The 25,292-nt window shown below is 44.6% G+C and overlaps 1 protein-coding gene across 9 annotated transcripts in view; it reads right to left on the reverse strand.

The window, feature by feature from the left end:
- SLC41A3 (solute carrier family 41 member 3) overlaps positions 1–23,948 on the reverse strand; it is a 40,237-nt gene extending 16,289 nt beyond the window's left edge. Inside the window, exons 1-5 of one of the 9 annotated variants that reach the window (XM_053378012.1) lie at positions 23,642–23,948; positions 17,674–17,988; positions 6,690–6,797; positions 3,748–3,819; positions 1,690–1,834 (exon numbers count right to left, since the gene is read on the reverse strand). In XM_053378012.1, coding sequence (XP_053233987.1) covers positions 1,690–1,834; positions 3,748–3,819; positions 6,690–6,797; positions 17,674–17,964 — 616 coding nt within the window. In that variant the 5' untranslated portion in view covers positions 17,965–17,988; positions 23,642–23,948. Of the gene's footprint in view, positions 1–1,689; positions 1,835–3,747; positions 3,820–6,689; positions 6,798–11,192; positions 12,800–13,006; positions 13,358–13,383; positions 13,584–17,673; positions 17,989–20,045; positions 20,310–23,641 lie in introns of those variants that run through there. The other 8 variants (XM_053378013.1, XM_053378011.1, XM_053378016.1 and 5 more) reach the window with 8 other exon arrangements.
- Between the last annotated feature and the right edge of the window lie 1,344 nt (positions 23,949–25,292).

The following is a 25,292-nucleotide window of genomic DNA, read 5'->3' on the forward strand; positions in this document are numbered from 1 at the left end:
GGGGTGAGGAGATAAGCTAGGGAGAAAATGGCTTCTGCATAAGGGGGAGAGGGGAATACATCAGCTGAGGCCAGGTAAATATCCATTCCATATGCAGTCCAAATGGACTCCCTTTCACTGTGCCTGAAAGCTTTCCAAACAAGAGGGTCCTAACATTAAGATCCCTGAGAACTGCAAGAATGATTGGACCTTCATAAAGGCTTGAAAGCCCTGGCAAACCACAATGGGCTGGGCATTTCCTACTGGCGATGCTTTCAGACCTAATGAAGGCAGGGAAGGGCTATGGCTCAGTAGCAGAGAGTCTGCTTTGCCGGCAGAAGGTCCCAAGTCCAAATCTCCAGGTACAGCTGGAGAAACGTCCTGCTTGAAACCGTGGAGAGCTGCAGCCATTCAATGTAGACAATACTGAGTTAAGATGGACCAATGATATCACTCGATACAAGGCAGCTTCCTGAGTTCCCAAGGCAGGGGGCCATACACTGTTCCTTATCCCTAGCGAGTGATGTTCGGAGGAATAAGGCGCCTGAATGCATGGCAGATACACTTCGCTATCAGAGCCAAAATAAATTCCTCCATGGAATGTGTCAATAGTATCATATTTCTTTTTCATACCCACTCAGATCACTGAGGAAAACAAAGGAGTAGCAATCTGGCATCCAAAACCATCTTGCCTTGTTCAAACAGGAAGGAGCAGTCCATCATCCTAAGATGTTGCCCTCATTTCTTTGTGTTTTAGGGTGCCAGCATTTCTGATGCCGCCATCTACTTCCTTCTTTTTTAAAGGTCTTGTGCTGCACTCTTGTGGAAAACTTGCAAGCTTCTCCTTTTAGCAGCAGCCATGCTCCATTTGCCAAAAAGCACCGTGAAACAGTCTTTCTGGAGTGACATAAAATCCCCATGGCACAGAGAATGCCATCATATTACGATGGCTGAGGTTAGATCAGAAATGAGAGAGGAACGCACTTAGTACCTAAGACTGCTCATCTAGATTTCGAGAGTTTTCTCTAAGTCAAGGGTCCCCAACCTGCGGCCCACGGAGGCCATTTAACCGGCCCATGAGCTGCCCCCGAACCGAACTACCCACTTGGCGAGTCCCCGAGCGCTGCGCTAAACCGGTGCAGTGTAGCACAGGGACTCTCTTCTGTGGCTCCAGAAATTGCTTCTGCGCATGCGCAGATGCTGGAAATCGCACCTGCACATGTCCACGGCATCAGAAATCACTTATGTTGCATGCCCAGACGCCAAAATTTGCTTCTGCACAGGCGCAATTTTTGGCATCTGGGCATGCGCATAAGTGATTTCCAGCACCACGGACATGCGCAGACGTGATTTCTGGCGTGCTATGCTGGTCCGGGTCACGGAGGATCTCCACGGGACTGATGCAGCCCATGCCTGATAAACCTTGCCAACCCCTGCTCTAAGCGGACAACTGGATCCCATGAAAGGCAGAAAGTGGGACATTAGGTTTGGGTGAAAGGCCAGAAAGCTGAGGGTGCATCAATCAATTTTCTAACAGCTCTGGCTCAAGGTGAATAGGCAGTCATGACGAACCTACTGGGAAGCATACCTGAACACTGTAGTCATTCTAAGAGAGAAAGTGGACCTGAGACTGTTTATGGCAAGGTACAGGGAGAGGCTTCCAGAGACACTGGATCCTACTCTAAAGTTGAGTAGTTTACAAAGACTCACCAAGTGAGAGGGCGGCTATGAACGCTGTTGTCAAACTGCTGGCACACAGGATGGCTGCTTCGTTCAGATTCAAGTAGCCTTTGGTCAAGGCACCAAGAAGGACTGCTGCCACTGCAGCCAGGAGCCCCACCACCGTGGCCTGCAACTGTGGAGCAACAAGAATGGAGGACAGAGACTCTCAGGAGTTATTTGTCTGGTATCAACGTGCAAGCATTCCTGCAGACGTCTGGTCTAAGGTAGCACAGGAACAAATGGCAGGTTACATGCAAAAGCACCAGAAAGACTCAAAATTTCTTTTTTTCAAAAAAGGAAAAGCAGTTTCGAGGTAGCGAGGCATTGAGCAATGAAGCAGCAGTGTGTGTGCACGTGCTCACAAAACCTTTTCCCTGCCAGCTATCTTTCCGTTTGCATGTGCTCACAAATGTTTTCCCTTTTGCAGGGTTTCAGACACACTTGTGAGGGAAGATGCGGGTCTGAAATCTCCAAGACGGGAATGTGTGATGTGGCGCTCAGAGTGGCATACTGTATTAAAATTCAGGCATCTTTAGGTTGTTCACAAAAGCTTACTGCTGCCCCCTCCTGGATGAAAACAAACATTCTACCTAATATTTCTACATGCACTGAACAGACAGGGCATCTCTGGACTACAAACATATCAATTTCATATCGTATTAATTGCCATGGATCCCACTCCCACAGAATTCTGGGAATTGCAGTTTTGTGAGGTGCTGTGAATTCCCTGTTAGATATTCCTATTCTCACTTCACAGTACTACAACCTTAGGGTTTCCTGAGAAGAGAGTTTAAATCTGTAATGAGGATATGGCCAATTCATTAGGACCGTTAGCAGATGTTCCTGTTGATAAAGAAGTATGAAAACATTTGAGTGACACAGTTACATTTCAACCCTGGTAAGCAGTGTTGTGTATATTGTGTATATTATTAATATATTGATAATTCCTTTACCAACAGACATTGGCCCAATAAAATGTAATGCATTATCTTGTATCTTTAAAAGGCAGTTGAGAAAATTAACTTCTTTAAGCTGACCAATATAGTGACCAAATAATAGCTCGGTTCAATTGCTATTATTAGGGCATCTAAATGAAGATGTACTGAACAAGGTATCCTTAAACCAGCCTTAATCAACCTGGCACAGCTGATGGGACACCAGGTTGAAAAAACGAATTTAAACAATCACCTTCAGGGCATTTCCTTAAAGCAATGAAAATAGTAGGAATTTAAGTCAAAGCATGTTGTGTAAAGTAAACTTCCAGAATTCAACAGGACGTATTTTCATATAATATGTTCAGGACTGGAATCTTAATATGGGTTTATAACCAGGCCCAGGAAGATAGGAAGAGGTAATGAGATAAGTACAATTAATAATCTAATCAATATTTAGAAAACTATTAATATCTCTAGTCTGAATAGCTGGCTTTCATAGTTATTATATTTCAGAACATATATTCAACTGAACAGGCATTAACTTTTCAAAAAAAGAAAATCTGAGGTTCTACCTCAACTCGCAGATAAATGTTGAGTGATCACAGCATTCGGCATAGGGATTCCAATTAATTCCTAGAGGGGCACAGATATGCAGGATCACATTCCTCTAAAGATGGTGACACTGGAAAAATCCCAGACTATATGTAGACATCCAGCAAGTTCCAAAGTATGCACATGTACACAAAATGATTCCACATGAGCTATTCAGTACACTAAACCTGGGACTTCATAAACCTGACCTTTATGAAACATAGGTCACACCGTGAGCACACAAATGAAGAAAAACTGCTGCGGATGTGAGGCTCAAGCCTTAGGTATTTTGGTCTCTGGTTGCAATTGCTAGGCTTTAAAAGCGTGCAGCCAACAAGACAGAAAAACGAGGCCTCCTCCACCGATTGTAAAGCACAGTTTTGAAAGCACACAATGAGCAGATACCCTAAGCCCTGCCTTGCTGCTCACACCACTCCATGCACCTGTGAGAATGTCCACGGGATGTGTAGTTTGACTAATACTATACAGAGGTCTCAAGCAAAAGTTTAGATCTACTTACCTGAATCAGAGCCAAATTGCAAGTAGCCATTTTCCACTGTGCCTGAGTATCATCCATTCTTCCAGTATTAGCCTGGAAGGCAGAAGAGGGAAAACTTAAATGTTACTTGCTGGCAGACAAGGTGGGAGAGAATACCAGCCTGGGCTCACACAAAGTCTGGGTGTAGGAGGCTACACCCAGACTTGGGGAGCACTGTGGATGCAGTCATTTCTGTTTCCGCCCCTTCCATATGTATCAGGGCATTCCACATCGGCCCCTGCGGGGCATGGGTTTTCTTTTCTTCCCGTTAGCCGTGCAAACAGGATCTGAGCATACAATGTGGCACCAGATTGTCAAGGACGGTGGCTCAGACTGGGTGCACCCAGTGTGCAGGGACAGCTGCAGGTTGTGCAGATTCCACACTGGTGACCAAGGCATGAAAGAAGGAAAAAGCTTTTTTAAAAAAAACACTGTTCTGTCCAGGAATTAAAAACTTTTAAAACCATGTGTGTTTTGAATGAGAGAAAGAGGAAAAAGAGAGTCAGAAAGAGGCAGAGAGAGAGAGAGAGAGAGAGAGAGAGAGAGAGAGAATTTACATACAAAAGTTGGAAAGTTGGGAAAGAACTCTTCTAGGCAAGACCGAAGACTTATGCAGTCCATATCCTCCAATGAATTTATCTTTACAGGCAATCTATGTAACTCCATCTTGCAGCAACAAAAACTCCCACAATAATAAAATCCTGTCAAAATGAATGTATGTGGATGCCAGTCATGACTAAATAAGTAAATAAAACTTAACACGTAACTAAGTACTTGTTCATGTACAGTGGTACTTCTGGTTGCAAACGGGATCTGTTCCAGAGGCCCATTCGCAACCTGAAAAGAACACAACCCGCGTCTGCATGTCTCTGCACGCGCGGGTCACGATTCACCACTTCTGTGCATGCATGTGACGTCATTTTGCGCGTCTGCGCATGTGCGAGCGGCCAAACCCAGAAGTAATCCATTCCGTTACTTCCGGGTCGACGTGGCACGCAACCTGAAAACGCACAACCTGAAGCAAACGTAACATGAGGTATGACTGTACTGACAAATGTATATATACAGTACATTTTATTTTTCATTCATAAAAAATATGCCTAGGATCAGGCATGACCAGGTCTACAATGATATCAAACCTGGCTTCCTATGGTACCTAATATTTTAATGTGGGCATTTTTCTATCACAGCCTGGGCTCTATCACAAAAAATGATCACTGGTTCCTAGGAGTTAATTCCTCAATCCACTCTGCAAACCAAAACCCTGGGTGTGAAATACAGCTGCAGCAGTATGCTTAGTTAAAACCGAAACTAGAAGGCAGATTGGAATGTATTACAGTGGAACCTCGGTTTTCAAATGTCTCGGCTGCCGAACGTTTCAAAAGCCTAACGCCAAAAACCCAGAAGTGAATGTTTCCGTTTTTGAATGCACCTCAGAAGTCGAAAGGCTTCCGCGGTGCATTTTTCCATTTTCACCATTCGCTTTGCCGACAACCCTTTGATTTTTGGTTTTTGAAAGTTTCGGAAATCAAACAGACTTCCGGAACGGATTATGTTCGAAAACCGAGGTTCCACTATATTAGATTGTGGGATGGTTTGCCATTAGCACTTAATGCTTTGTTACTCAGCAAAAAGCAAATTTTAATTCACTGTATATTTAATACAGTGGTACCTCGGGTTAAGTACTTAATTCGTTCCGGAGGTCTGTTCTTAACCTCAAACTGTTCTTAACCTGAAGCGCCACTTTAGCTGATGGGGCCTCCCGCTGCCACCATGCCACCAGAGCACGATTTCTGTTCTCATCCTGAAGCAAAGTTCTTAACCTGAAGTGTATGTAACCCGAGGTACCACTGTAATTGGTTTGTGTGTGTGTGGAACAACAGGTTGCCGCTGACTAGGCAATAGTATTCATTTTTATCATGGCCAATCTCCCTATCCAACACAATTTTTTGGGATTAGCTGTTTCACATGTGAAACAGGGCCCACTAAGCCCTAGAAAGCCTGGCTGCCTTTTCCTCATTGCTCAGCTGATTGGTTTACATTGAGAATTAAGTCTGCTCCTGCCTGGTTTCTTGGTCGCACCAGTGACCTGGAAGCAGCGGTTCCATCATGAACAGAGAGAAAAGTGGCTGCAGCACCTTGAAAGGAGAAGGGGAGGTTGTTCTGTCAGAAGCCTCCACCTCCATCATCTCTTGCCTTTCCCAGCAGGCAAGGGAATCTATCTTCACTATGGGCTGCTGCCTCAACACTGCTGAAGTACCTCAAAGCAGCAATTTCGCAAAGGCGCAACCCATGCTTTGACACTGCTGAGCAAGGAGGTGGGGCAGGGAGACTACAGCATATTTTTCTCCTGACAATATCCATGCCCCTGCTTTGTTATGTGGTGATATGTGTGTCTGTGTGCATGTGCGGAGGAGGCCAATTTTCTCTTAGTCATGTCCACCGTTGACCATCTGTCTCCAGAAGACTGGCCACAAAAATGTGGACCTCAGGCTGAAAAAGCGGTTCCCTACCCCTCGTGCAGACAATACTGAGCTAAACGGACAAATGCAATGAATAAGTATAGGGTGGCTTCTTTTAATTATTTCTGGTATAAGAGGCACGCAGCATGTTGGTGTTAGCTGCAGCAAATCGACGCTTCCTTTTAATCAGATTTAATCAGCCAGTTAGAAGTACCCTGTAAGCAAAGTTTAAAAACTAAAAAAGGAGAGGAACAGGCAGGAGATCTAAAGATCTGGAATGTTAAAGATCTGGAGCTCAGGTCCCTGGGATACCCTGTAGCAACACCACTGGCAATCGATTTTCATGGATGGGCAGCTAAGGAGACTTCTTTGATTACACCTCCAAACTGTCCTTGTGAAATAAAAGTCATGAACACATCTCTGCATATTAAAAAGTAAAACAACACCAAGGTTGACACTTACAGCAGTAGAAAGTCTAGATGCCAAGGTCATTTCAAGGTTGCCCTTCAATCCGACAAGGGCTGGAATCAGGATAAATATTTCTGTGATAGTCTTGAACACAGTCCAGTGCTGAGAGAAAGGGAGAGGAGAGGATGTTAATCCACCGCTATACCAACCACAGTCTTCTTTAGTCACAAACATGGATGCACAATTTCCACACATTGTACTTGGCAACATGGTGATGCAACACTAGCTAAGAGAGATCCCGAGGCAATGAAATCTTTGAAATTGCTCGCCAAGGACTAAATGATTCTGTTCTCCCCGCCCAAAAAAGTAGTGAAATGAACCAAAGGTCTGATTGTATATATTACTCTCCTTGACTATCCCTGACTGTTGTAGTCCAACTTCTAGAGGGGGACATGACATGTGTGTCCATATGCCTTCATTCCAGGGTGTGGGAACAGGAGAGACAACATGGTGGGCCATGGCAGGAGACAGTTCAAGTGAGAACAGAGCCACAAGTCAGTATTTAATACCAGCTGATAAACCTAATGACAAAGACCAGTGAAGGTCTGCAAAATCAGCTGGAAATTACCACAGAGGCTCAGTGGGCCCTGGAAAAGGAATGAGGTGAAGAAGAAGAAAAAGAACCAGTTCATTGCTAACAGCAGTTGTATATAAGGAGCTAGAAAATGGCCCTTGGAGGAATGTGACCCAAAGAAGGTACTGTTAGATGAAAAGATAAGTTTGAACAAAGGAGAGCTTGAATTATAGATTAACAAGTAGGAACCTGCCTGCAAGGAATTGCAGGAGGCTGGAGCAGCAGCAAAAGAAGAAGGGTATTTTCTACCCTTCCAGTCTTTTGCTTATCTCTTCCTCTTTGCAGCTACTCCATTCCTTCCTTTCCTCAGTTGCCACCTTCTCCATGCAAATTTATCTATCTCCTCCCAAATTGCCTACATTCCTCCCCTCAATCTACCACCTGCCTACTTACCTCCCCACCAAATTTCCCTTCCTGTAACCCACCTTTCTGCCTCGATTCTCCCCAGCCCCTGCTCAAAGATCTTCCTCCTCTTTCACTCCTCTCCAACAGAACAAGCCCTCACTCTTCTCCTCAGCCTATTGAAGGATGCCCGCCAAGAGTGCAGCAAAAGCCTCCCTGAGTCATCTAGGCCAGTAGCTTCATAAGAGTTCCAGATGGGGGGGGGGATGTGGCAAGGCCAGTGCATTTGTATGATGTTCTGCTGCTGAAGATACTCCTCTGAGCTAGTAATAAACAACCCTAATCTTCAGGACTTTGAGACAGCAGATGGTGGAATGACTCTCCCCACTATTCTTCTGCAAGGACAGGCAGTCCAAAACTTGCCAAGCATCATTAGATATGGATTGATTACTATGGGTTCCAACTACTAAGCTATGCATTTACATGAGTACAGTGGTACCTTGGGTTACAGACGCTTCAGGTTACAGACGCTTCAGAAATAGTACCTTGGGTTAAGAACTTTGCTTCAGGATGAGAACAGAAATTGTGCGGTGGCAGCAGGAGGCCCCATTAGCTAAAGTGGTACCTCAGGTTAAGAACGCACCTCCAGAACTAATTAAGTTTCAGGTTAAGTTTTAATTACAGTTTAATTACAGTTTCAGGTTAAGAACGCACCTCCAGAACTAATTACCGTAAGTTCTTAACCAGAGGTACCACTGCACCAGAAATGCTGAAAGGAACCGAATGGGGCGGGGGGAAGAGACTGAGGAACAAAGTGTCATTACAAAGCTGTGCAATATGAAAGAAAGATGCATAGGAGGAAAAAACACAGTGTAAGTTGCATTAGTAGTGATTAGTAGCTTTAACATCTTGGATCATGGTATATGGTATCAAAAAAATGGATTAGATGAGAAAAGTAACTCTGGAAATTAGCTTGCTAATCTTCCAGACTTGATTGGAAAGGGGTGTGTAGACCCAACAGCAAACGCTTTGGTGACAACAAAAGCAGCCTAAACATGGAGGCATGATATCCTAACCATCTTCTGTGAATGTTAAAAAGACAACACCTGCAGTTCAATTACAGGCAGTAACAGAGAAATCAAATAACCCCCAATTTCTAATTCCTTCCCCTTTAGAATACGGTTATTCTTCCGTGAATCATTATGTGTGACTCACAGCCTTAAGGGTTTTTTTGTTTTTGTTTTTATTACATCAAATCCAACCTTCAGCACAAATTTTAAAAACCCTCAAAAATGAATACAAGTATTCTGAAATTACAATAGCACCATCAAGGGTATAGGCTGGCTCGGTGACCTCTGCATTCATCTCAAACTGGAGCCAAGAGTTACTCATTCCTCCCTTGTCTGCACCTCTTAATTTTGCTTTCCTCATGACACTGCTGAGTTCATAAAGCGGTGATGCACAGAGGCTGCTCTTTTGCAAAGTAGACAGTGTACACAGAGTGAGTAGTGTCAGTTAATGTTTTTATTACTTTCTGCTCAGTTATGACGAGGTTGGGCTCTGTCCTTATCGCCTGTATCCAGTACAGTCAGCTGAGCTCTTACATTATGTGGTCCACATGGCTGGATTTCCTACATGACACGGCTATCAATTAACATGGAGCTCAACAGTGCAATATTGTCTTTGTGGCATCTGATTCTAAGTGTTCAAAATGACACCTAATGTGTAGCATACAGCTATATCCTGGAGTTTCGTTAATTAAGTTATCGGCATTATGACCCCTTCTCTCCCAAATCACAATCAGAACAATAACTGAAGGGATAGGTGTGGGGGGGGGGTTCAACTGGCACTGGTGGGAATGCCCTCCCTCCCAGGCTTCTGGCCAAATGGGGAGGGCAGAACGTCTGTACCACTTGTGGCTGGAGAATGAAGAAATAAGTCTCTCCATACCATAAACTGCATTTATGATAGGAATTTCCCTCACTCCACCTGTAATCAATCATGCTACTCATTAAGCATCGTGTGCAATTTGTCCCTGAGGGTGACAAAGAAAAACATGGCAGGAAAAGTGGCAAGGTCAGTGCTGCTAGAGATCTAATGGTGCATGTTTGATTTCCATTCCTTATATGTCGTGAATGAACTGGCTGTTTCCTTTCCCCCCCCCCCTCTGCCCCCCGTATATCAGCTGATGCTCAGGGGAGGCAGCAAGAGCACTGGCGACATTTCTACCAGGATCAAAAATGACACGGAGAGGAAAGGAGAGGAGAGAGAGGATGAATGAATGAATTTGGCCTAATATAATAGTGACACATGTTACAAAGATCAACAGCATGATTCTATCAACAGCATGTGGGGCTTATCCCCAAAGACTTGTGCACAGGGTTAAGCTGAAAATGACTCTCTCCTGGTGTAAGCAAAGTCACACGCATGAGGGACGGCCATGGGACTCGATGGAACAGTGAAATGAACCACCCACAGACAAGGCAAGAGTTGTTGCATACTCAGCGGACTTCCAAGATATTGAAGAAAAACATTAATTTGGAAATTACAAGCAGAAAAAAGAACCACGTCACCACGTCATCCCACAAAAACACCACATCATCCCACAAAAACAGACCAAGGAGGACAGGTATCATGGAATGTTGAGTTCAAACGAGTGTCAGTTGAAGGAGAGAGGGAAAGGGAGGGGAAGAGAGATGGAATTGGCCTGTCTGAGCCATTCACAGTAGGAATGAAATAAGGGTCAAGGGTTGCACCCCCAGTCAAACTTCACTATGTGGAAAGGAGAAGTGAAAATGATCCCCTCCCCTATGCTGTACCACTCAGGTTCAGAGCAAAATGAGCAGCATCCTGTTCACCTAGCACTGAACATCAGAGCTCAGTAGTCTGAAGCTTGCCTAGAGAGGGATTTCCCAAACATTTATATGCTCCCCAGGATTCCCTGTTGGCCCCTCATTCGTTAGTATTATACAGTAGCTGTGCTCCCGGACAGTTAGATAAAGTCATGTGCCTTGAAAATGAACGAGAGCTTTCCTCTGAAATACTTCTTTGTGACTCTAGCATGCCCATGGAAGACACTTTCCCCACAGACAAGGAAGCACACAACACTGCTCATAGCTCCTAAAGGTAAAGGTACCCCTGCCCGTACGGGCCAGTCTTGCCAGACTCTGGGGTTGTGCGCCCATCTCACTCAAGAGGCCGGGGGCCAGCGCTGTCCGAAGACACTTCCGGGTCACGTGGCCAGCGTGACATCGCTGCTCTGGCGAGCCAGAGCCGCACACGGAAACGCCGTTTACCTTCCCGCTAGAAAGTGGTCCCTATTTATCTACTTGCACCCTGGGGTGCTTTCGAACTGCTAGGTTGGCAGGCGCTGGGACCGAGCAACGGGAGCACACCCCGCCGCGGGGATTCAAACCGCCGACCTTTCGATCGGCAAGCCCTAGGCGCTGAGGCTTTTACCCACAGCGCCACCCGTGTCGCTCATAGCTCCTAGGTACCCACAATTTAAAAAGTGATGCTCAAAGTCACCCAGGCAACATTTACCAATGGTATTACTAACATACTTGAAAGCACATACATACTTGAACAGTATCGATCAACAATCCAGCAAATAACAGGCCGAAACCTGAAAGGATGAATGGCACAAAAATCTGTGATGCTATGGTGAACGATGTTTCTGGAAGGAATCCACTGACTGATCTGATGTACCTGCAGGTGAAACCTCTGAGTTTTTTCCCATGGAAACACAGCTCCAATTTCAGCTGCGTGACCACCATGACTGAGCGCCATTAACGCATACTCAAGAAGCAGGTGGGCTGGAGGAAATCCAGGATATGGAGGTGGTCCTCACTTTCAGTTGTACATTCCAGAGCCTAAGGCACTTTTTAAGTCAGGGTTCTGCCACCACGTGTCTTCTGTTTGCAGGCTTCTCTCTTCCACCAAAGAGCCACAAGGCTACTTTCTAAATTCCATTTGTCTTAGATAAATGCAGCTGTCATTAACGCTTCAAGGCAGCTCCTTCTTTACATTATACTTCAGAAAGGAAACAGAATCCAGAGGAAGGAATTTGATTGTTAAGATGTTTACGGATAAATACATACAAAACCACTTCTTCTGTGACTTCAGCAACCTGGATGGAAACCAGAAAGACCGGCTTAAGCTATGGCACCAAGTTCCACCAGCATGAAGCGTAACAGACTGTGCACAGATCCCTCTTGAATATTTCAGTCACTGGTGTCCTTTCTCCTCAAGTTACAAATACGATGGTTGAAAATGTAATCCTGTGCTGTTGAAACGGTCACAACTGCTTCCAGCTCATCATGTGTTGACACTGAACTATACTTGCTTGCTGTCCCGAGTCAAGGAGGCGGAGGGTAATGAACTCCTCGGTTTTCTCTTGTTTTCCCTCTTGTTTCCTCAAGGTGAAGAAAGGTCATCAAGGATAGGAGGCTGGTCCCACTGAAGAGGTCAAGAGGAATAGCTTAGGAGATGTACCGAGTGGAAAGGCGCTCTTGTCCCTCTGCTCCCTTTTCTTCTCTCTGTTTCCCCAAGCTTTGCTAAGGGTGTAAAAGTTCAGGAAATATGTGGTTGCTTGTCTCTAAAAGACTGACTTTCAGAAGAAGAAAAAAAATTCCACAGCAAAAACCAATGAGCTTCAAAGGCTAACACCCTTATCTGCTGTCATCACTTCAGCCTTCAGCTACTATGCAAAGGCCTGTGATAAGAGTCTGTGCACAAGTTTTATTTAAGGTAGTTCTTTAGTCTTGTTAGTCAGTGGAAAAGTTTCCAGGGGGGTTGGTTCTATGTAGTTTGTTTGTTTGTTTTTACTTCCTGTCCTAAAAGTCTGCAAGGCACTGTTATGCAAAGCTTAAAAAAGACGAAAGAAGAAGGAAAAAAGTGACACAGTCCGTGGTGGCTTGAGAGAAAGGGCATTTGGCACACACTAGTGTAAAAATGATCTGTGGGGCTCTATCAGCCCAACCCCTTTGTGGACTCCGGGCGGGAAAGTTCTGGTCCAGGTGGTTCAAATTTTGTCAACTGTGTGGGAATTTAGATGTGGGAAGTTTCTGTCTGAGATATGTTGTCATCCCCTTTGATCAATTCTTTAAGAAGTAAATCTCAGTACACATTCTTGGTTATGAGTGAGACCAGGAGGGGGCTGTCATTAATTGGATGGCAAATAGTTTGTGGTGTAGTTTTTGTCCATTCAGCGCCACCTTGAGTCTAGTTTTGGATCAAAAGGGATATAATAAAAAATGGATAGAAATCTGAATGTTTAAATAATTTTCTAAAAAGCGATAGCATCCCCAAATTAAAGATGTGGAGGGTCATGTTTTCTTTTAATGGACGTTTTGCAGGCATTTGGAGGACTAGACGTTTCAGGTAACAAACTTACCTGATTTTTGTTCTGTTCTGTTATTTATTTTTTGTTCTGTTCTGTGCCACTTTTCGGTACCACAGATCCTCGCAAAGCAGCCTTTCCTTCAAATGCTGCTACACAACTCTAACGCCCACTTTATCTCTGCAAGCAAGATTTCACTCTGATTACTAAAAGTGGGTTGATCATGAGGACCGAATAAGGAAGCCTTTCTGACACAAGCTGGATGGTTTTTGGGTTTTTTTAAGGTTTCGGTGATAATATCTGCCTTGAATCTAATCTTTTTACATGCTTTCCTCACCACGGAGAATAGGCATCTACTCAGTTAGACACGTGCCTGGCTTAAACCTAGCGCATCTGCATCTAGTATCAGCTGAATGGTCCTTAGACATTACCTTGCTGCACAGGAAGAGGAAATAAAACCTCTTCAGGCTTCCTGTTCCAATGGAACAGCATCACTTTCAGAAAAACAATATTCACGTCCCTTGTTCCCTTCCAGAAATGGCAGCATGGAGGGGTACTGCAGATTCCCCTTCACACCTACTACCCACACCCAGATCCCCTTAATCATGGTGTTTCCCTTCAGAGTCTGAAAACAACTGGCAGTTTGAGCCGAGTATTCTCTCTGGAAGGGAGGGGGTGGAAAGCAAGCTCCCCAGAGCTGCTTCTCCTCCAGCTGACTGCTGGGGAGGGGGGGAGGTTCACGCTGGTCTCCCCCTTGAAATAATGTTTTCTTTCTGGGAGGCAGGAGGTGCACACTGTCCTTAGGTCTCTCTGGCCAACGGACAGGGTCAGAATGAGATTCCCTGATTAAGTATGGCTGCCCACCAGCAAACACAGCAAATACAATAAGCAATAAAGGCATACTTTGGTTTACAAACAGCTTAGTTCTCGAAAGTTTTGGCTCCTGAACGCCACAAACCCAGAAGTGACTATTTTTTGTTTGCGAACTATTTTTGGAAGTCGAACGTCTGACAGGGCTTCTGCGGCTTCCGATTGGAAGCCACGCTTTGGTTTCCAAATGTTTTGGAAGTCAAATGGACTTCCAGAATGGATTCCGTTCAACTTCTGAGGTACAACTGTACTTAGAAAACAATGAAAAATATCTGTCTAGTGGAAACAGAATAAAACAATTAGATTAAAACACACACACACACACACACACACAGAGAGAGAGAGAGAGAGAGAGAGAGAGAGAGAGATTCTTTCTCTCAAATCCCAACTCTACAATTCTATGAAATGGTGTGAGAGGCTTATTTAAAACAACTTTTTTTAAAAAAAAAAGGTGGGGGAAAATAGCTGTTTGGCACCATAAAAAGGACACCAGGCAAGCCTTTTGTGAGGTGAAAGGGCAAGTCTACAGCCAGGGTGCCACCAAAGCCAGCCCTTCTCCTTAGTAGCCACTTGCCTTGCTGTATGTACAAAATACACATGCATGAAAACATATTAAAGGCAGGCCATGTTATAGAAACATCTCCAAAATGGCAGGGTGGTGACTCCAGCTCCCAAACCTCGCTGCCACTTATTTATTTTATCAACCAATTTCCCCCATCCTTCATGCTTAATCTTACAACCCGTGCTCCCGTGCTGAGAGTTAAAAGAGCAGGGCCTCCTTGTAGCCCATTTCCCACAGAGGTGATGGGGCTCCAAAATGGCGTTCAGTTCCATCTCTGCCATTTCCCACCACCTGCTCTCTCTGCTGCTTTCCCTCTCACACACAGCAGTTCCAGTTCCTACTGGGATGCGGTAGCAAGCATGGCCTTCAGTAGGGTTCAACAGTCTTGGGTGAATGAGTTTATTGCTCCCCATCTCCGTCCATTATTAAGCAAGCACCATAAAAAAGCCTACAGGCAACAAATCAATATTCAGAAAGCGCCAGTTAACTCAGGAGACCTGAGAGTGTACAATTTCTTTCTTCCTTTATTACACAGTTAAGGTGTCTCCAGCCAAGAGGAATGCAGAAATAAATAAGCTTATGTATCTATGCACACTTGTGAACAGTTTTCTTTCATTACAGTGGTACCTCGGGTTAAGAATTTAATTCGTTCTGGAGGTCCGTTCTTAACCTGAAACTGTTCTTAACCTGAAGCACCACTTTAGCTAATGGGGCCTCCTGCTGCTGCCACGCCACCAGAGCACGATTTCTGTTCTCATCCTGAAGCAAAGTTCTTAACCTGAGATAATATTTCTGGGTTAGTGGAGTCTGTAACCTGAAGCATATGTAACCTGAAGCGTATGTAACCCGAGGCACCACTGTATAAGACTCGCGTATGGTGCCCAGCACCTTGAAGCACTAAAGAGATAAACAAGACACCTACACACAACACAAATAAATAAGAAATGCCATTGAAACCAAAATAACAATCCAAGTCAGCCAGTCAAGGATGAAGTGCTTTCAAACAAAGATAGCTAGTTAACTAGACAAACATAACTAGACAAAGATAGCTAGCTAACTAGACAAACAGATCTAGTTCTTGGTCTCCGATACTCATTTTTTTATATTAATAATTATCTATTGATCTTGTTAGTTGCTTGTTATGCAGAAAGGCACCCAAGTGACTTCAACAACATATTTAAGAGCATAAACGTCAGTAAAAATCCAGCATGTGGCATTTCTACTGCACTTCTGCTGCACATTGTGGAACAGTCTCCCTCGGGAGGTTGTGGACTCTCTTTCCTTAGAGGTTTTTAAGCAGAGGTTGGATGGCCATCTGCCATGGATGCTTCAGTTGAGATTCCTGCATTGCAGGGGGCTGGGCTACAGGATCCAACTCTACGATTCTATGATTCTAGACTTCCAAAGCACTTCACAGTTATTGTCAATTAGGAAATAAAGAGAGAGAGAGATAGGCAAAGTTGACTGAACTTAAATAAAACTTCCCCACAGCTAAATCAAGTGGACCTTGATAGATGCAATGGCTATACAACAGAACAGACGTAGAGAACCTTTTTCAGGCATTACCTCAGTGGAAAGCTGTGTGTCCTGGGTTTAGAGCCATGCCACAATGGGGATGAAAACTAGACCCTTTCTTCTCTTCAGGGACATGGCCTGGGGGCCAGATTGTGAGGCCTAGTGAGCTGGATTAGGGCCAGAGGATCCCCATTCCCAGTGTCACGATTCTCTTTATTGGATGAGGATAACATGTCCTTCCTTTGAACAGTGAATCTTGATTTTTTTATTTGTTTGCACTGTTGCTATTAAAATCCAATAAAAATAATTAATACAGTCAAACCTCGGCTACCGAACGCCTCCATTTTGGAACGTTTTGGCTCCCGGACACTGAAAACCTGGAAGTAAATGCTCAGGTTTTTGAATGTTTTTCAAAAGCTGAACAGTGCAGGAAGCTCCTGCAACCAATCACAATCCGTGCTACGGTTGTCGAACACTTCGGACGCCAAAAGGGCTTCCGGAACAGATTACGTTTGACAGCCAAGGTTTGACTGTAGTGATTTAACCATCTTAAAAGGGTACATATTAAAAACAATAATATGGTGTCTGCTTATACAGGGATTCTTAATAGCGTGTACAGTATGTCCTTTATTACCTAGTACAATAAAATGAGTTATGGAACACAGTGTCAATTTGAAATAGGTGGGACCTCTAACCTTATGGGACCTAACTGATTTGCTAAATATCCAGGAGAAATATTAACTTCAGCTCTGTTAAAATGGTCAGGACATGCAGGAAAGGTTCTCCGCCCCGCCCCCTGTTGTTTCAGTGTAATCCTCCTATCTGATAGATAAGGGGCAGCATGACCTGTTGCCTTGCTAGTTAAATAAATCAGGTAGTGAGAGAAAAGGATTGCAGTCCTTTAAAAAGCACCCATTAGGAAGTACTTATTCAAATTCTAGTTTTAACTTATAGAATATACAGAAAACGTTAATATAAAAATAAAGCAGAGGGTTGAGTCACCTGTCTCTAGTAAAAAAAAAAATCAACACTTGATTTAATACTTTTAAAACCTTGTTTGTTTAAGACTTTAATCCAATGTAGACACATCTAATTGATAGCAATAGGATAAACCTCTGAGTTTAGGACTGTAGTTTTTTTCTTGGTTTTATTGTTTCATCCTTTTGCAAAACGCTTTATTGTTGTTTACAATCAAGCAGTGCATAAATTTATGAAATAAATAAATAAGAGTTTGTGTTTAAGACTATTTATTTCAGACATTATCTACAGCTATTGCACTTAAGACAGTACACAAAGCAAGATTAAAGCAATAAATACGTAACATTAGCAGCTAGCAGAGATAGGAATAGAGAACAGCAGAATCTGTAGATGTTATATATAGAAGCCCTCTCTAAACAGCCCTAGGCCAGGAAGGGACACAGTGACACAGTGTTCTAATTCTTGAATCAACTAAGGAACTTAGGCACCCAAGAAAAATACCAGTACACCCCTACTCCATGCATATTTACTAAGTTCAACAGACTTGCAGGACTTACATAACATCCCATATAAAGTGTTTGCAGAAATTCAGCCTTAGTCTTGAAGTAAATACAGGCAAAGGGATTTTGCAACTATGGACAACGAGGTGGGTGTGAATTAGCTACCCCAAACAATATGAGATCTTGCGTTTTAACTCCCCTGGGCTGTTGACAGCTAGCAAAGAATCATCACAGATCCTGCCCTCTAGTCACAGAACACAAAGAAGCAAATGCACAGAACGTTCTGTTCTTCCTACCTGAACGTAATCCAAGACCATCCCTGCAAGAACCATGCCCATGCCCGCCATCATGTATGGCAGGAGCACCTGCAGGCCAATCACGATGGCAGACTCCTCCTGAAGCTTTGCCATTGCCACTTTTGCTTCAGCAGGCTGCTTCTGAGGCAGCAGCAAAGAGCCATCCTCTGTCCCCTGGCTGCCAAGTTTGCTCTCTTTGTGTTTACCCTTGCCCTTTGCTTTGTGCCTGGACCGCTCTCCATTGCGAGTTCTGCCTTCCTTTCTCCGCTGCCGAGTTTCTTCACCTTTCATGTTGGCTTTTCCAGCTCAGGAGTCCTTTCCAGCAAGGGTGAGATGGAGACCAGACGAGAGAAAAAGAAACGAGAGAGAAAGAGTCAAAGGCAATAAGAGGGAGCCATTCCACGATGCCTTTGAGAAGAAAAGTCAATTGGCACTCTTTCATTTCTCTGTGTATCCAAAGGGTGGCAACACATTTCACCAGATTCACCCAACTTTGTGCACAGGTGGCCTTTAGAGAATGGACTCAGGGTACATAATGCTGTTACGCTGTAGCTCTCTCAGCCTGCTCATTGGCTGGATGGGACACTGCCTGAATGGGAAGCCTGGAAGCTGCACAGAACTCCCCCCCCCAAAAGGAAGCATATAAGTGTACTAATTAAATAAAATGCATAGCCTGCAGATATCCAGGAACCCTGGTTTGTAAGCTGATCTCTAAACCATTTCCATAACTGGCTAACACCAGAGATATGAGCACGTCTGTGAGAATCAATCCACGTGCTGCCCCTTGGGTGCAAAACACCTACTTATCAACCAGACGCAATTCATTTACAGAACTATCCTAATCCGCAATCCGTGGTGCTAGTGTGGGTTAGGATTTGGCAGAGATGTCCCTCCAATGGGCTCTGCTGCTGTGGAGGCACCTGCTGAAAGCACAGCGCCTGCTACTAGCAGTAGTGGTCTCACCAGCAGCAGCTAGTGTAAGGCCCCCAAATGATGCATTTCAGGACTGGAGGGCAGGGATGGGCCCACTGGATCCAAAGCTGGTCCAGTTCCTAAAAAAGAGCCCAATCCATGGAGCTGGCACAGCAAAGTATATGCAAAAACACGTTGCTCCATGTGCCTTCTCTCCATTAGGACAGCTCCTCTATTTATCTAAGGGCATTCGTTTATGGTTTAAGGAGACAGCTTTGATAACATTTTTCCCAGTACAGTAGTTGGCTACTCTGGTCCAGTCACAGTTCCTGCTGTTTTTCCTCTCTTCCATATAGCCACCTTATCTTCACTTCCTCCTGCCCAGAGCATTAGAGAAAACCCAGTTGTTGGCTATGGCAGCTCCTGGTCTCCACACTCTCCTGGTATTAATGCCAGAAGTGAGAAATCAAAATAGGGGCATCACAGAAGGGGCGCAACCCTTACCCAGTGACATGTCATACTCAGTCCAATTAAAGGGCCATCAACAGTTTTTTGTTGGCTTGCTTGCTGCCATGCCCATGAAAACTTGAGGGGACACACGGCATTTTTGCAATATTATTTCTACACTTAAGTTCTCAATGGGACTCTTGAGAAATGGGGGGATCTATTAAGCACAACTGTTTGAAAAGGCTGGTGGTTTCTCCTTCAGTTGGTTTATATCCAATATTTTAATTTCCCTGGGCTGATTTGGAATCTGTATTATTGTTTAAGTTTCTGGTGTTAACATTTTGATCTTAACGGGAACTGCTGCTGTGACCCGTTAGCCAAATTGAGTTTCTTTTTGAAAGCTAGGTGTGGAATAAATTTTCAAAGCAAACAAATTCCTGTGGAACGTAAGCGTTCTGAAGTACAGGATGTACCTTACCTTACAGAATCTCTGACAACCCTAATAAATAAAGCGCTCTGGTGTTATTTCTGCTGCTGGACACACCAACGGGGGTGCTTTCATGACCAAAACCAAGTAACATTAATGCCATTCCTGCACCTTCAACTGACAGTGGTGGACCCCAGGTGAGCCAGAGGCCAATGCTGAACTCTGTCCTGGGCTCAAGACCGTGACTGATCCACATCTATCATGTTAATGCAGCAGGACTTTCCTCTTCTGGAGCAAGTCGCTAGCGACCAGCCTCAGTTTCCCCAGCAACAAAAAGCTTGGATCACAGAAAACACTAGATTATAATACATTGGGGGCGGGGGAACATCATTCCAAATCCTACGATTTGGTAAACAATTGTTTCCCCGAGACAAACGGATGCCAACTCACTCACTACGATTTTATTTTTTATTTAAGGGTGTGTGTGTTGAAAAGATGCGAGAATGCAAAGGTCTATAAAGCAACGCTCCCTCCGCCGCCCGTCCACATAAGGCGCGGAGAGTCACGCCCCTCGCCAGCAACTTACCGGCGGCCGCCTTTGTCCTTCCCCGCCGGAGTCTATCGCCCCCTGGGACCCGACAGGGGCATCGCGCGCATCGGGAGCGCATGCGAAGCAGGGCGCGCCGCTCCACCCTCACCTGGAGTGGGCCCAGGGCTTCCTAGCGCGCGGCCCCGGGCATCGCTCGCTCCGCTGGGAGGCAGCAGTTGGCAGCGGAGCTTTGGCCAGGCGGCTCCGCGGCGGAAAAGGAAGCGGCCCGCGGAAGGGGGAAGCGGAAAGCCCGCGCAGCGAAGGCGAGGGGCGGGCCTCCTCGGAGGGGCGCGCGGCCACGGGCGGAGAGTGCCGCCCCTTCACCACATACCGCCTCTGGACTCTCGCCCTGGCCTGAAGCCGCCAGCCGTGGTTGCCAACGCACCTCTGCTTGCAGCGCAGCGGGTTTTATATGCTGGCGTGTTTTAAAAGAGAGAGGGGGTGTCGGTTTCCAGGGTTGTCTGTGGAGGCTTATTTCGGCCCCCCCCCCGGTTAATTGCTTGGAGCACTCTGCACATGCTCAAGGGGACGTTACTGCAGTGCAGAGAGGCTCTGAGAACGCCAGTGTCCAGCTGGAGAATGACAAGTAAAAATGGTGGGTGCTGCCAGTCAATGGACATGTAAAAACGGTAAAGGGCCCCATGACGGTTAAGTCCAATCAAAGGCGACTGTGGGGTGCGGCGCTCATCTCTACTTTGCCAGCGTTTGTCCACAGACAGCTTTCTGGAGTTATGTGGCCAGCATGACTAAACTGCTTCTGGCGCAACAGAACACCATGACGGAAGCCAGAGCGCAGGCAAATGCCATTTACCTTCCCACCGCAGCAGTACCTATTTATTTACTTGCACTGGTGTGCTTTCGAACTGCTAGGTTGGCAGGAGCTGGGACAGAGCAACAGGAGCTCGCCCCGTCACAGGGATTCGAACCGCCGACCTGATTGGCAAGCCCAAGAGGCTCAGTGGTTTCAACCACAGCACCACATATTGTGACATGTAGTGGGGCGGATTATGTGTTTCAGCACTGATGCTGAGAAAATAGGTTATTTGTGCCTGCAATGGCCTTCTTAATGTGAGCAAAGACGCTTGCACCCACCTCAGAGCTATTGAAAGGAGCGTCTTTTGCTAGCTTCATCTGGTGCCACCGCTACAGCTGTATCTGCACAGCCTGACCACTCTAGTCCATGCATTGCTAGCCTTAAGACTGGATCACTGGAATGCGCTCTGTGCGGGGCTGCGCTTGGGGCCTGTCTATTTGCACTAGCTAGTGCAGAATGCAGCCACTAAACTGCCAATAGGGGCAGATTAGCAACAGCAAGTGACATCTTTGCTATCCTACCAGACCATGCTGTGGAACGCTTGTCCAGCAGAGATTCAGGCATCCTTGCTGCTAACTTCCAGGTCTCTCTTGGATATATTTTAATGCCAACAGGCCTTTTCAAGAAGAGATAGTCATTTTTAATAATTATTTTGCATTGTTTTAAGGTTTATTGTGCTTTATTGCACCTGCTTTCCCCCTGTACACCACCTTAATCATTTATCTGAGGTGGTGTTCTACAAATGCATCTTTATAAAGAAAAATAAATTAGATTTGCGTAGAAATTTCCCCAAATGATTTGCCTTTGTTCGCGGAACACCACCTCAGATGTTTACAGGTACTTCTGGGCAAATCCATGGTATTTGTGTGTTTCAGCTAAATTGAATAGCACACAGTTGGGAGCTACATTTACAATACATTGAGATTTTGAAATACTGGTTGGTAGCCCACACAGAACGATCTGCCAGATACAAGATTTATTGCTCACATAGCAAATGTATGTTCTGCAAAGGAAAATTAAATAAATATTATTTTTTTAAAATCCTGACAGCAGCATTGGCTTGTGGTTTGTCTTTGCTGAAATGATATACAGATTTTTGAAACAATAACCTTTCCTGTTTTTCTTTTCTTTTCTTTTGTCCATTTATTTCCTAATGCCTTTGGCTTAAAAGTTGTAGGGGGGTGGGATTTGCAAATAAATTCTGTACTGTGAACCTCATGGGCTTAATAAACAGGAGAGTAATGGATGTAAAAGTCTGAAACAGTGAAAAATGGTCTCTTCTGCATCATTAACATTGTGTTCCATATGTGCTAGCACAAGGTTTAAACTCAAGGCTTCTTTTTAAAAAAGAAAGAAAGAAAAGGAAATGTACTAAGAAGAAAGTCTGAAAGGATAGGTGGATTTTTTTTAAAAAAAGAAAAAGTATTTGACCACACACACTTAATTCCCACTTCATTAATAACGTGTGCTGTCCTGTAACTTTTGTTTTTAATGAACCATTATAAATACTGGGTTTTGCCTGGTGGCCCATTTATTTTCCACAGCAGTTTGTGTGTGTGCTGCTTCCTCTGTGGCTCTTTTAATTAATTTTAGGTCTTCCCTTCCAAGGCAGAGAGTCAGCAAACATTGTCACCCTAGCATCACAGAATCAACTTTTTTGCTGCTGTTTTATTTCATAGGATTTAAAACACACACACAAACTCTTATTAAAGATGACATAGCAAAAAAGCAGGCCAATTCCTAAGTTCAAAGGGGCATTTGGGAAATAGCCCTAAGTGCCCCACTCTGCATTGGAGCCCAGCAGTCATGAGTGGCTACAAGCCACCATTTTTATTTCCCACAGTGCCCTGGGAAATTCAAAATGGCGGCTCATAGCCTAGCTGTCTGCCACCCGGCATAAACTGCTCAAGAGCAGCATCAGTGTTGTGTGGCCCTTGTGGGATTCTGAGGCTCTGGCAGCTGCCCAAGGATACTGAATGCTGACTATGAGCCTGTGACCCATCTGACTAAATGCAGTCCACCACTCATGTATAGCAGATTATAAAAGGAACTTTAACAAACTTTTGCTGCCTGCCCAGGATAGCAAGAATCAGGAAGAGATTGCCGTAGGTGGCCAAGGAACTGACAGGAAAATGGAACGCTATGGTGTATTGGAAGGAGATGCAATTCTGTGCCTAACTCCTCAGTAAGGCAGACCAACTACACCAGGAATTATTATAATTGTACTTTGTCAGCTTTGTGCATTTCCCCCCTTCTGGTGAGAGTATCGTATTTAATAGTAATGTTGGTTGTTACTGTATTCCTAGTATGGCATATATTGGAAGCATGTTAAAAAGATGAGATAATATTTCATAAATTACAATTGTGCTACCTAGAAAGTATTCTCAAAGAAACATTTTGATCTATTTGGCCCTAGAATATGGTCTAAATAGGAACTATGTAATAGCTATTTCAAAACCCCGAATTCTAAACCCTGTTGCATTTGTACACAAGGAAAACCTTTTGCAGTAGTCTGAGTGAATGGGAAATTATATTTCAAACCAGTAAACGCATGCATCGTTTGCACAAGAAAGGGAAATGATTGATCTATCTGATACTAACTCATTTGTATCTCCTTTGATTAGAAGGAAGTGCATATACTTATCCCCTTTTATTATTGCCTGTTTGGCATTAAAATTAGTAATCACAACAGCTAAGAAAGGAACATTCTGTCAGCCATTCTCATGTTAAATTGATTGGAACCATGTTCTTTAAAGTTTTCAGGATTTAGAACCCTTACCTCCAGGTCACAGCTGGAACAACTGCCTGTTCCACAGAAGCTCAGTTCAGGAAATAAGGTGGTTAGGCAAGAAGCTTCTTAATTCCAGAAACGGTGCTTCACATGGTCCTGTAAGGCTAAGGCTTCAACTCCACAGCTACAAAAGAGTTGCAAGATTTTGCAAGTGGCAGTAACTGAACCCTGCAGCTGCTGTGTCCCAGAGCTGTGCATCGTTTCAGGGTGTCGTTTTGAAACCAGCCGGGCTTAAATTTCAGCTCGCTTTGCAAAATTGTGTGTCTTCGCATCTTCACAAGTGGTGCTCCCTACTGCGTGATCTGCGGCAAGGAAAGCTTTAGTTTTCCATCAGAGGAATCACTGGACCACAGTGGTGGTGTGTTGCTCCACCTTGCTTACGTGAGTGATTATGAGAGCAAGCTTAGATGGAAGAGAGGAACGTGTTGGCTTTGTTAAAAATAGTGGCCTCGCCAAGATGCTTTTAGACTTGTTATGACTTACGCTATCAGTTTTCAACTGAGCTTCAAAAAGCAAATGAGAAGTGCCTTGAGAAATGCGGGGGGGGGGGACACTTGAAACTGACTGTGCAAGTACATCACTAATTTGATGCATCCTCAGTTTAACAATGATATGTTATTAGTCATAAAATCATAAGGGTTGGAGATGGCCTCGCAGGTGAGTAGCAGTGGTGGCTATTCTGTTAGGACCCCAGTCTGCTCTTAGCCAGTGCCCACGTGGCTGCCTTCTGATCCATGCAGGGGGTGGCACTGCTTGTCAACCTCCTCCTTTGCCTCAATTTTACCTCTGTAGAATTTGGCAGGGAGGCGGATGGGAACAAAACTAGAATTTGTTGGCTCTTTCTAGCTCTGCCGCCACCTACTGTTGGCCTCCCAGCCTTCTGCTCAATAGGGACCAGCCACTCCTGTCATCCAGTTCAACCTGCTGTGGCAGAGGAACTCCAGAGCTAGAACATTCCCCAAAGATGGCTGCCCAGCCTCTTCTTGAAGACTTCCATTGAGGGAGAGTCTCTCTTTACAACTCTCCGCACCTGTAACAAACTACACATCCAATAATTCTTTGGTGGAAGCCATGGGTGTTTAAAGTGGTATGATGCTGCTTTAAATGTATGGAGCAGATGAGGCCTAGCTCAGGCTAAGTGATGCATTCAAGGTCAAATTTTGGGGCAGAAGTCCAAGGCCCCATATGATCATTTAAAGAGTGGGTCCCTCCACGAGACCATTTAAAGTAAGACAAATTAACGCCCAGCGTCTAAAATTATTTAACTGTTCCATCCCAGTCTCATACAAAATATTTACTTGATTTCCAAGGCGCCAACAACAGTTTTTGTAAACATGCTACCACAGATGAATAAGGTTGCTCTTTCACAATCTGGCTTCATAGAAACAATTTATGTACTGTTTTGATATTTATGTTACTGTCACAATGACAAATTAGCTGGTGTGTACAGTGTGCCAAATGTGCAGTCCATATGCATGTAGGCACAGGAATGAAGAGACAAAATTGAACATAAGAACAAAATAGCAGCCTGCTGGATCAGAACAGTGACTCATCTGGTCAAGCATCCTATTCTCACATTGGCTGGCCGGATGCTTTTGGTTGTTTATAATACTTTTGTCTGAAATACTTTGGCCTCAGA

The sequence above is a fragment of the Podarcis raffonei genome, chromosome 2 (genome assembly GCF_027172205.1).
Source record: "Podarcis raffonei isolate rPodRaf1 chromosome 2, rPodRaf1.pri, whole genome shotgun sequence".
Lineage (NCBI taxonomy): Eukaryota > Metazoa > Chordata > Lepidosauria > Squamata > Lacertidae > Podarcis > Podarcis raffonei.